This window comes from Lathyrus oleraceus, chromosome 3, assembly GCF_024323335.1.
Source record: "Lathyrus oleraceus cultivar Zhongwan6 chromosome 3, CAAS_Psat_ZW6_1.0, whole genome shotgun sequence".
NCBI classification, from domain to species: domain Eukaryota; kingdom Viridiplantae; phylum Streptophyta; class Magnoliopsida; order Fabales; family Fabaceae; genus Lathyrus; species Lathyrus oleraceus.
Window position 1 is genome coordinate 330,071,997 of NC_066581.1, and position 12,382 is coordinate 330,084,378.

General features: G+C 29.9%; 1 protein-coding gene across 1 annotated transcript; it reads right to left on the bottom strand.

Annotated features, from left to right (window-relative positions):
* Nucleotides 1-10,784: 10,784 nt before the first annotated feature.
* On the bottom strand, nt 10,785-11,963 carry LOC127129221 (protein yippee-like At3g08990). The gene is made up of 5 exons (XM_051058486.1): nt 11,765-11,963; nt 11,370-11,413; nt 11,159-11,267; nt 11,024-11,079; nt 10,785-10,932 (listed from the first exon to the last, which is right to left on the bottom strand). Exons 1-5 carry the CDS (start codon nt 11,858-11,860, stop codon nt 10,866-10,868), a joined length of 372 nt encoding a protein of 123 aa, XP_050914443.1. The 5' UTR covers nt 11,861-11,963; the 3' UTR covers nt 10,785-10,865.
* Nucleotides 11,964-12,382: the final 419 nt, after the last annotated feature.

The window sequence follows — 12,382 nt, forward strand, 5'->3', positions numbered from 1 at the left end:
CAGACACCAGTCTACTGAACAAGAGCAAATATGATTTCAAAGATAACAAAGGAAAATGAGCTCAGCGTTATGAATGTGAAGAGTTTGACCCCACTATAGCCGAATGTCCCACTTTTCTAAAGAAATAGAAAAAGAAATTATCAATCACTCGGTCTGAGCCTAATGATGAAACAACTAATAAAGTGATGGCTTTTACTGGGAAATATGACTCTTGTAGTGATTCTAGTGATGAAGAGATACCAGCAGAAGATCTTGCTGAAACTTATAGAGAGTTTCTCACTGAATGGAAGGAGTCTTGCTTGAGAGAAAAGACAAAAAGAATACCATAAGTGCTCTACTCATAGAAAAAGAGAAGCTTGGTTCAACCATTGTAGGACTAGAAGAATAAGTCACATTGTTAAAATACAAACTTGATAACTTGACAAAATATGCTCATATGTTGAACAATGGTTCTAATATGTTAAATGAAATATTATAGAATGGGGAGAAGAAGACTATATGGTTTGGCTATTGTTCCATGAACAAAAAGTTTGAATTCCTCACTAAGAAGAAGACAGAGTTTCAGATGTTGGACCACATGTCTCAGCATCATGATCGACATGTGTTCCCTCAACACATGGGTTACAAGAACTTTGCAAAGAGATGGCACCATTGTAGTAGATGTATTCATATAATACCTTTATGCTATAAAATGGATATCCTCAATATTATAGTCAACCAAAGTCTAAAGGAAAGAAAGGGAAGAAAACTCAAGCTAAGAAAGTGTGGAAACCCAAAGAAACTGTCAAATGTATCTTAGCTCATGTTCCTCTTTGAGTTTCTTCTATAAAGGATAGATATTTTGGTAATGGATGTTCATAGAATATGACTGGTGAAAGGAGATATATTGAAGATTTAAAGCCCTATTCTAATAGGTATGCCATATTTGGTGATGGAACTAGAGGAAGAATCAATGAGATAAGCAAGCTGGTGAGTCTAGATTTACAATGTCCTTATGGTGTGTTGCTAGTGGAAGGATTAATTGCTAACTTGATCATCATAAGTCAATTATGTGATTAAGGTATGGATGTTAGCTACAAAATATTAGAATGTATTGTATCTAGTAAGGATCAAGTTGTGTTAATGAAGGGATCGAGATCCAAAGACAACTGTTATATGTGGATTTCTCAGCCCTCGTCCAAGGTTAAGAGAATGAAGGAGATCATATCTGAAGATGATGTCAAGGAGTTACCAAAACTCAAGATTGAAGAAGAATTACCACTTATGGTATTTATGAGACTCGTGCAAGGATTTGTCACTGAAGGGAAGACTGATGGTCAGGCTAGAGGTCCTCGTAACATTGAACAACCAATAGTGGTTCAGAAGAAGGAGTTGGAGGAGAAGAGGAATTTTGGAATTCCTTCTCATATGAATGGAGTTCTGATTAACCAAAATAATGATTGTGAGTTTGGTGAAGTATGAATTGGTGTTTCTCATAGTATCTTAGAGTCCAGTCTCAGGTTGTATGCCAAGAAATATATTTCAGATATTACCCTCTATAACATTCCACTTGTTGAAAAATCTTATCTAGTTGTTGGTGGAATTGTGATTATTATCCCTCACATGTATGGGTTTATAGAGAATAATAATCTCATTCATACGTTTTTTTGGTGAAGGAACCCCATAATCCAGTCTGGGAATTCAGAATGATGATAATGATATGCCATACAACATGTACGACATGTTGACACAATCTCAAATGCATAAAGAGAATAATGTTCATGAAGTTGTCGAGGTTGATATTATTATATCCAATGAAGATGTTGTTAATAATCATGAGCATACATCAAAAGATGTGGATGTTGGTGTAAGCCCTAGAGGCCAATACTTTTGGTACTTGTATCGAATTATTTATTAATAATAAAAGGCTTTTTCTTTATTATGGTTGTTTGATAAAGTCCCTAGAATAGCTAGTCCGTTTAATGTATCAAGTATGACTTAATCATGAGATCACATTAAACATAAGGACACTATTCTTAAAGTATCCGTAGTCGAGCTTTATTGTGAAGTGGGATAACATTAAAGTATTAAGACTATTATGTTTGTAGACTGATGATCACATCTCATGAATCATGGATAAAGAGTTATCAAGTCTTAAACATAGGTATGAATATTAAGAGTAATATTTATACCGGATTGACCCGCTATGAGAATACTATATAGAAAGTTATGCAAAGTTTCATAAGATATTCTCATGGTGATAATGGTGTAAACCACTATGGATCCTAGATGTAGAGTTGAGTGCTTTGTTGCTGATCCAACGTTGTCCGTAACTGGATAACCATAAAGACAGTTGATGGGTACTCCACGAAGCATGCTGAGGGACATGAGTGACCTAGATGGAATTTGCCCATCCTGCGTAACAGGATAAATGTCTATAGGCCCAATATTGAACTGGATAAGGATGACACGGTCTATACCTTGTGTTCAATATAGACATAAGGGCAAAGGGGTAATTATACACATAATTATTATCACAGGAGGTTTTGTCAGATCACATGACATTTTCGTGTCTTGGGTAGCAGTGATGTGTTGCTAGATACCACTCACTGTTTATTATGTTAAATGCGTGATTTAATATAATTGCCAACGTCGCGAAAACCTACAGGGTCACACACAAAGGACGGATTGATGAGAAATAGAGTAACTAAGGAACACCGTAAGGTACGGTGCGCTTAAGTGGAATACGAAATATGGTAAGGTACCACACGCTTAAGTGATTTTGGGCATATTATGAGATATGGGCCAAAATACACTTAAGTGGGCTTTTAGCTTGAAGCCCACACAAGTGGTTCTATAAATAGAACCCTTGGGTAGAAGCATTGTCACTAAGAGAAACACTCAAGTGAAGACTTGGAATTTCGTTTCCCTCTCTCTCTCTCTCTCTCTCTCTCTCTCAAAACCTTCATTTGTACCAGCTAGCACTGAGATTGAAGGAACCCGTTCGTGTGGATTGAGTAGAGACGTTGTCATCGTTCAACGTTCGTGATCCCCACAAGAGGTAACGATTCTATCACTGATCATGCCCATTCGTAAGGATCATTAAAGGAGAAATTTTAAATTCCGCTGCGCCTTGGATGGCAATTATCCTTCAGTGGAGACATGGTGTGAAGAAGTGAGAAGTAAGGATGAAAGTGTACTTCTGGTTTGTGATATTAACAACAAGAAGTATGGATTGTTTACCAAGGGCACTCACTCGGTAAATGATATTTCTCCCCTTAATAGTGAAGATGTTGATCTCGGTGGGCTTGCTATGAAGTAAGTTGTTACTGACAAATCAGGTAACCCATTGTTACCTGCTGAAGAAGATGGGAGTATATGTGATGCTGATACTTTTGGAGACATCAGTTTGAGACCTAGACTGTCATGTATCTTGAAGCTCAAACTTAACTAGATGGATGATCAAAGTACCTTCCTCAATAGGAACTTAAATGTGAAAGTTGAAGACTTACCTTTTGTCAACATGGTGAAAAAGATCATGAAGATCTTGTCCAAGTTTTGTGACAAGGCTAGTCATGAAAAGAATCATAAGGGGAATGACCATATTGATGATGTTGTCAATATAAACAAGTAAGTTCATGATAGGTATGAACCTGACAATGAAGGTGTTGATCTTTGTAACTTGCCTATCCTTTATGAGGATATTATGTTGAAGTTGAAGTATCTAGCCCTTGTGTATGTGTTACAAAAGTCTTCTATTTTGGCTCTTTATCGTGCTTGCACCAAATGCATACTATATTTTATTCAAGACTACATGGAATGTAATAAAGAAATATGTGGTGGTAGCTACCCATGAATTTTTTGAGAAGAACAGGTTATATGCAACAGTTAACCGTGCATTAGTTACACTAATTTCAAAATCCCATATTGCAAAAACAACGAAGGAGATGCGACCTATAGCTTGTTGCACTACGATATACAAAATAATTTCCAAAATTGTAACATCAAGACTGAGCAAGGTAATCAATATGGTAGTGGGAGATAGCCAATAAGCTTTTATACATGGCAAGGTAATTCATAACAATATTATCATGGCACATGAGTTACTGAGAGGTTGTAACAAGAAACACATATCCCCTAGATGTGCAATCCAAATGGACATACAAAAATCATATGATATTGTGAAGTGGCCAACTCTAAAAGCGACTATGCGTGAAATGAATTTTCCTGGAAAATTCATTAATTGGATTATGGTTTGTTTGAGTATTATGTCTTACAGGTATTCTATCAATGGCCAATATAGTGATATTTTGAAGGCAAGATAGGGATTAAGGAAGGGGGATACCATATCCCTTCTTCTATTTGTATTAATAATGGAATATTTTCATAGTTGCTTGAGGAACCTCAAGAAGACACCTGATTTTAACTTTCATCCAAAATGCGAGAAGTTACAAACCACCAATATTAGTTTTGCTGATGATTTACTCTTTTTTACAAGAGGCGATGAGATATCTGTGAAGATTATGATGTTGGAATTTAAGAAATTCTACGAGGCAAGTGGCCTGAAAGAACATCCTACAAAAGACAAGTTCTATTTTGGAGGAGTGAAAGAAGAATATCAAAAGGAAATCATAGAGACGACGAGATTCGCTGCTTGTACACTTCCCTTCAAATACTCGGGAGTGTAAGTTTATGCGTGATCTCTAAGAGAGAGAGAGAGAGAGAGAGAGAGAGAGAGAGAGAGAGAGAGAGAGAGAGAGAAGGTGGGGGTGTGAATTGGATTTATTGCTTGTTTTCTTAATTTGAAGCATTAACACATGTTTTGTTATTTTTCAAAATTAATATGAAAGTAAATATACTGAAAAATAAATGTAGAAAGTAAAAGACACAATGATATATCCTGGTTTCCCTTATAATCCGAGAGTACATCCATTCCTATTAAATAGTAAAAGATTTTATACTATGTTAGATCTTTGTACAAGTCTTCCACCAAGACCTACCATACAATCTTCTAACATAAGAATCACAAGAGAAAAAGAAAACAATCCTTTTTTTTCACTCTTTTGTTTCCAACAATCCTGGACAACAAGGTATACATAAACCTGAGTTTGTAACAGAAGTTATAGCTCTTGAAACTCTTATGTATTAATTGATGTTATATTTTTATTGATGAAAATCCAAATATATACACCTAAGTGCTGAGAATAATATGAATGAAACTTTAATGACTATGTATGAAAGTTCATGCATAAAGTTTCATATTTGAAAGTGTAGAAACTTGTTTGGATTAGGAGATGTGAAAGTCGTATATCAAAGAATCTCTTTTGAAATATAAAAGTTTTGTGCCTGAGAGTTTCTATTTTGAAAACTGAAACCACAAGTATATATACATGCAATATACCCTTTTGGAAGAGTGTATATTCATGAAACATTATCATGTTTGATGTATGAAAGATACAAAATATTGGAATCAGATTTTTCATGTAAAATTTGAAATTATCAAATGTGTAACCGGTTACACCTGATAATTGTTTAAAAAATAAGATAATCTTACGTTTATGTAATTGGTGCAAATTGTGCCAGTTTTAGAGTTCTGTTACGGCGGGTTCAAATGACACAATTTACCAAAACCAGAATGTTTGAAACAATCTTTTGGAAAACCATTTTTATGTTTATGTAACCGGTTACACCTGCTATCAATTTGAAAAATACTAAAAAAAATTGAGTTTCAAATAAGTTTCCACATGATGTTAAAATGAATGCATGCACAAGATGACATGATCATGATAATTCTTAGCAATTAAGATATATATACATGAATTATAAAGAATACTCAACCATTTTTATTCTTCCATTGACTTTCCAAAGCTTATGATCATTTGAACTTAATTTCTCTAGTCTTTAAGCTTTGACTTCTTTTTGTTGATGTGTTTGTCTTTATCAAAACTATAACCAAGGACAATAACTCTTCTTCACGGGGACTGTCATTATCGAGTAGAAAACTGATTGTGCGCTAATGTAGGCTCCTTATTAATAGGATATTGGCCAAGATACGAAATTAGAAATCGAATTTACTGGGCTATGTAGGGAGATAACAATCGATAAGAAGTAATTTATTCGCTGTCATAGCTTATTGGATGCAAGTCTTTCCTTTTCCACAACAAGTTACAAAACAAATAGAAGCAATCGATATAAGTTTCTTATGGAGTGTAACATATGAAATAAGAAAAGGCTGACAAGTTATGGGTTAGATGGATTGATGCGTATTATCTAAAGGGTCAAGATGTTATGAATTGGAAAGTGACCACAAACGGATCATGGATTCCAAAGAAGATTGTGAAAAGAAGAGATATAATGGAGAACACTACCTACTTGGCAGAAGTTGATCAAAAGGGGATATATAAAACCTCAAACATGTACAAAATTTTAAGATTTGAAAAAGACTATGTGGAGTGACACTCATAGGGAGACTTAGTGATACTTTTATACTTTAGATGATGCTCATGTGGAGACCTCCCACCAAAGACAGGCTAGTCCGATTTGATATCATAACTGATAGAAATTGTAGCTTATGTGATGAGGAAGAATCTATGGAACATTTGTTCTTTAATTGCAAAATAACACCCACTATTTGGAAAGAAATTGATCTGGTTAGATATTCGCATAACACATGCAGGTTGGAACGGAGAAAAATAATGGTTAATCAAATAAACAATGAAAAAAGGTTAGAAGCAACAAATCTTGAAAATAAGTGCAGCAAAAACCATATATGAAGTGTGGAGAGGCCAACATGAAATGTTTTTTTTTCAAAATCATATAAAGCCTGATTGAAAGAAACAATAATTCATACAATATTTATGAGATGAACTTTGCAGAGGAAGTTAAATACACATGTAAATCCTACCAACCAGAGTCGATCCTTTGAATTTGGGTGTCTTGGGCAAATCAAAAGAGTGATATTCCTATAATTTTTTTAACAATAAATACATAAGGATAAAAGAAATAATTGAATAAAAAACACATTTTCATTTGACATTGTGCAAAAAGAATACAAATATGGATCTTTGAATCAATGTTTATACTACATCAAAATATAAACCAAAGACTTCTTCTTTTTCTTCTTCTTCTTCATCATCCGATCTTTTTTCCTATAAAAAATTGATCAAATCTTTAAATTATTTAAATATCATTCTCTTAACATTTTTTGTTGCAAAATCATTAATAATTTATTCATAATCAAGGTTCTTCAAAATAAATTATTTTCAATTGAAATCAACGCAAGATTATTTAATCGATCTGGTGACATAGTAGATATCGAATAAGATTTTAATAATTTTAATTTAGAAAAACTTCTTTTAGCCGATGCAACACTAATAGGAATAGTCTATATTATTCTATAAGGTATGCATGCATTAGGAAAATAATTAAAAGTCTTTAAAACAATCAAAGATATGAAACAATAGTATATGATGTTGATTTTTAACCTTCAACTTAAATTCTGATCAATTTGTTCAAAAAGTCTTTGAACATCAAGTCAAACTTGATCCTGAAAAGTGAAAATCAACATGAAAATTAGTATCTTATAAAAGAAATAACTTTTTGACACTTACGCTAGACACTTATTGTTCGACACTTATATTTTTCCAAAGAGATGAAGAGATTATAATTAGATTGAGATTTGAGAATTAAAAAGAATACAAATGATTCATAAGTTAGGGTAAAGTTATGTAACTTTTGAGTCTTAATAAATAATTAAAAATCTAACTTTTCAATAATTCATATTCGCTATATCATCATTTTAATTTTAGTGTCCCAATTAGCTTCTATATTTATGGCTAAAATTATGAATATATTAATTGATTTTATTTTAGAGGAATTAATTAACATTATTCTACTCTATATTATATTTAAGAAAAATAATTTTATTAACCGGTACTTAAAAAGAATTCTAATAAATATTTTCTTAACAGAAAATTTGATTTATGGTATCTTGAGCTCATGCTCCGCAAACCCCTGCTGCGGATCTATGCATAGTAGGAAACTAAGTTGCATGGTTGTTTTCGGATCCTCTAAATCATATGTATTAACTGTTTTCGATACTTAAACATTAATGCTTAAAAAAGAAAATTCACATATTTTCTTATTAATACTTATATTTTCTACTCATATTTTTTCCTAATCTTTTTATAGTTTAATTCTTTCTAGATTCTATTCCTCTTTAGACAATTATATATAATTATATTGTATAAAATAGTTTAACTATAAAATCAGTACCGTAACTAATTGTATAAATATTTTTTTTTAATTTGGAATATTCCATGTTATTTAACTATAATTTAATAGATATTTATCAATTTGTTCTCTTTAAAAAAATACCATAACTAATAGTAATAAAGTTTAAGTACCGCCTTGATTGTTTAATTTATACCATAATTTTACATTAATACGTATATGTAATTACAAATTTATGTTACTATTGAATAATAATTCTAAATTTTTATATACAATCAATGGACAATTTTCAATGAAAACTGGAAACTAAAAATTACAAGTAAAAAATTTCATGGTCTTATCCAATGAATAATCAATTAGATACATATTTTCATTACATTTATTATTATGACTAAAAAAATTTAATTACTCGACTTATTGTCTAAATTAATGCAATAAGTTTACAATAAAATACTTTTTCAGAAATTATAAATGTAATTAATTATTTACTTTAAGTTATGTTTACTAAAAAGCTCGTTACATTTTACTATTATAATTATACCATTTATTTATTGAATTAATTTTATAATTTTATACAATAAATTTACGGAAAAACTTATCTTTAAAAGTTTTAAATATATGTTATTATTAATTTTTAGTATTACATATTTTTAACAGTAATAAATATTTCATTTAACTATAATTTAATAGATATTTATTACTACCTCCTATAGGTCATTTGTAAAAATATTTTGTACCACACTATAAATCGTTTTATAATACCAATGAATCATTGATGTTATTTTTTCTATTATACCCTTAAATATTTATTATTTTCTCTCCTTTGAATTATGTTAATTTGTCATTCCAATACCATTAATAAAGGATAATTTTATAAAATTCTTCATAATTTATCTTTTTTTTATACTATAATTATTACATTTTTTAATACGTATGAAAAACCAAAAACGACTTATAATAAAAAACGGAGAAAGTAATTCTTTCTCTTTAAAAAAATATCATGACTAATCAACCATTAAACTCGAATTGTAAATGAACTCTGGTTAAAGAACGAAGATTCTAAGAATATCGAATTCTATTGCTGATGAAAACAATGATGGGTCACTGTCAGGACATTTTTTTCTAAGAACCAGAGTGCAAAAGAAAAAAAAACTTGACTAATTATAGAATTTATACCATAATTTAACATTAATATTTACTTTTAATTACAAATTTATGTTACTATTTAATAATAACTCCCAACTTTTATTTACAATTTAATTGATAATTCTTAAATGAAAGCTAGAAAATAAAAATTATAAGTAGGAAATTTCAATTTTATTTCGTCAAATAACATATATCAATTTAAAAAAAAAAACTCAACTGTGATTTTAAAAAAATTCATTTACATATATTATAATATATTCTTCACCTTAGTTACATTTTAGCTATTTTTCAATTGACAATTAATCTGTCTAATCTTATTTTGTGTTATTTACATATATATATATATATATATATATATATATATATTACAAAAAAATCTCTTTAATTTAGCATAAATTTAAAATTTTAATATCATTAATTATGTTTTAATATGTTATAGTATTTATAGTTATAAGTAATATATTTTAATTTTAAAATAAAAAGTGAAATATATCATAGATATGATAAACTTATAATTTTTTTTGTTAATAATCAAATATAATTTTCTAATAATTTTTTAAAATCAAAGATCATTTAGTAATTTAATAAAAAAAATTTCATCACAAATCATTTATTAATTTTTTAATATTTATTTAATTACTATTTATTAATTAGTAAAATAAATGTTTGTATCACTCACTATTTAATCCATTTTTATTGTTTTTTTTTGTTTTCACTTTTCTTATTTTATCTCTCGTTCTATTATTATTTTTATTAAAGTTCATTTTATTTATAAAAGATTTATTATGATAAAACTCAGCCAATTAGAACATTTGTGGTTCAAAATAAAATATTCTAAGTATAAGTTGACTAACCCTGTTTTATAAAAAGAAATAATAAATAATTATTAAAATTTTAATATAAAAAATTTAGTCCACACCCATTAGGCAGGTGTTAATCTAGTTGTTCATTATTTGCAAACCTGCTCATAAACTCTATGATGCTCATGCTCTTATTTGATCATTAGTTGGTTTGTGTGTTACCAAATATAATTCATCTGTCATAAAAAAAGAAACAAAACTCAATATGATCATATACTAATTTCGATTAGATTCTTAAGAGCCACACGACTTTCTCTCAAGCTCGGATGTGTTCAACAAGACCTTTCATCTTCTAAGGACATGTTTGGTTATCAGAAACTCATTTGTGATCTAAGGAAGCATGATTGATATCCCATGCATCTAAAGTCTTGTAAAAAATTTCCCTTATCTTACTCCTACTCAGAATCATCATCACCTAGATATTAACTAAATAGAATGACATGATGCTAAGGTTTGACACAGTAGGATGATGATTGCTTATAGGATGATATAGCAATGAAAACAAATGCTGATTACAATTCAAGTAACTAATTGTAACAACTTTTAAAAGATTTATAAAGTACTTATTTCCTGGAATACTAGATTTGAAGTGCATAATGAAAATCATAAAGAATTAACAATTCAAAACGGAAATGATCCTGAAGTAAATCAAGCATCTTCAGCGTCATCTAGAGGAGGCATGTATTCGGATCCATCTGGCCCCAAAACCTTATACCTATCAATGTAAAGCACATGCAATCAAAATGAGAAATAATGAATGATTCCTACTCATAGTGGCTATAACATAGTTGATTAATTGATATTACCTTTCAAGGATAAACTTTCCTTCTTTGTACTTCTGAGACTTCTCATTAGCAATCTCCTAAAACAAAATAAAATATAAAATGAAAGCCAAACAAATAAATAAAAAAATCATGAGATTCATGAACTGGTGTCCTTACATATTTCCATCCAACAATGGATCCACATGTAACACAGAATATGTCAACGACAGTATGCATTCCCGTCAACATTTTCCGGTTTTCTTTCTCTCCGACCGAGACATTCACACTGTCATAATATGGATTACCAACATGTCATAAGGTCTGATATTCGGTTTCCATCCAATAGCAATTTCACTATTATTACATTCAATAGTGAAAGAAAACTTACACTTTATCAAAAAGATAAGCCTTTCCATGCCTGCATTGGAAAGACTAAGAGAAAACCAGGATTAGATCATCAGCAGTTTCTGATTTTGCAGAAATGAATAGTGAAACTAAGGATTCAGATGCATACAGAGAACATATACTTTAACAAAACAGTTTCAATTCATATGCAGATAACCACTCAAAAGACTTTAGCCCTAAAAATTCATGATTCAGAAATTCTTTTATAATAGGATTTATGACATTATTTGATCCATTATTCCGTAAATTCATGATTCATGAATTATGTTTCAAAACACACATATACAACTCATCTACCAGTAATAGACACATCACAATAAAAGATTTATATTATATACATATATTAAATTAAAGTTTGAGGGATGAAAAATAAAAAACCTTGGAAATAATATCATCAACAAGGGCAAAAGCAGTCTTGCAATGCTTGCAGCTATACAAGTCTCCTTCCAGATCGATCAGAAAAAGTCTTCCCATGTCTCTCTTTAACAACAACAAGAAAAACAAAGATTTTGAAATCAATCAATGTAAATTATGTAAGTAGTGAAAATGAAGAATAATGATTGATGATAAAATATGAATGAGGAGAAAGGGTTTGATGAGGAAGATTGATTACCAAAAGGGTTATACTGTATTTTAGGAGTTTTTTTTTTCTTTGACTTAATCAGTAAGGGCAAAAATTCCCATAATAATGTAACTTAAAATATATATTTTTTAATTTATCACACTTTATTTCTATTTATTTATTAAAAAACAGTGTCATGAAACGGCGGAAGGTACAAACTTCCTTAGGGTTTTTCATTTTATTGAAGATATGGTTTTATGTTTTTATTTTAATATGTTTAAATTATTTTAAAAAATTTTAAAATATTATTTTGAATAATAATTAAAAAAATTATTTACTTTGTTATGCTCTGCCACTCTGACAAATAATTTTTTCTTTTTCAACAAGCAACACTTTCATATTTTTCATGTGTCCCACATCGTACCATCCCTTCG

What these genes read in the sequence shown, in the direction of transcription:
- LOC127129221 (XM_051058486.1), bottom strand. Translation starts at nt 11,860, where the DNA reads ATGGGAAGACTTTTTCTGATCGATCTGGAAGGAGACTTGTATAGCTGC. An exon ending in GCTTATCTTTTTGATAAAGT is followed by an intron (nt 11,268 to 11,369) that starts GTAAGTTTTCTT and finishes ATATTATGACAG; the next exon opens with TGTGAATGTCTCGGTCGGAG. An exon ending in GGAAAGTTTATCCTTGAAAG is followed by an intron (nt 10,933 to 11,023) that starts GTAATATCAATT and finishes TTACATTGATAG; the next exon opens with GTATAAGGTTTTGGGGCCAG.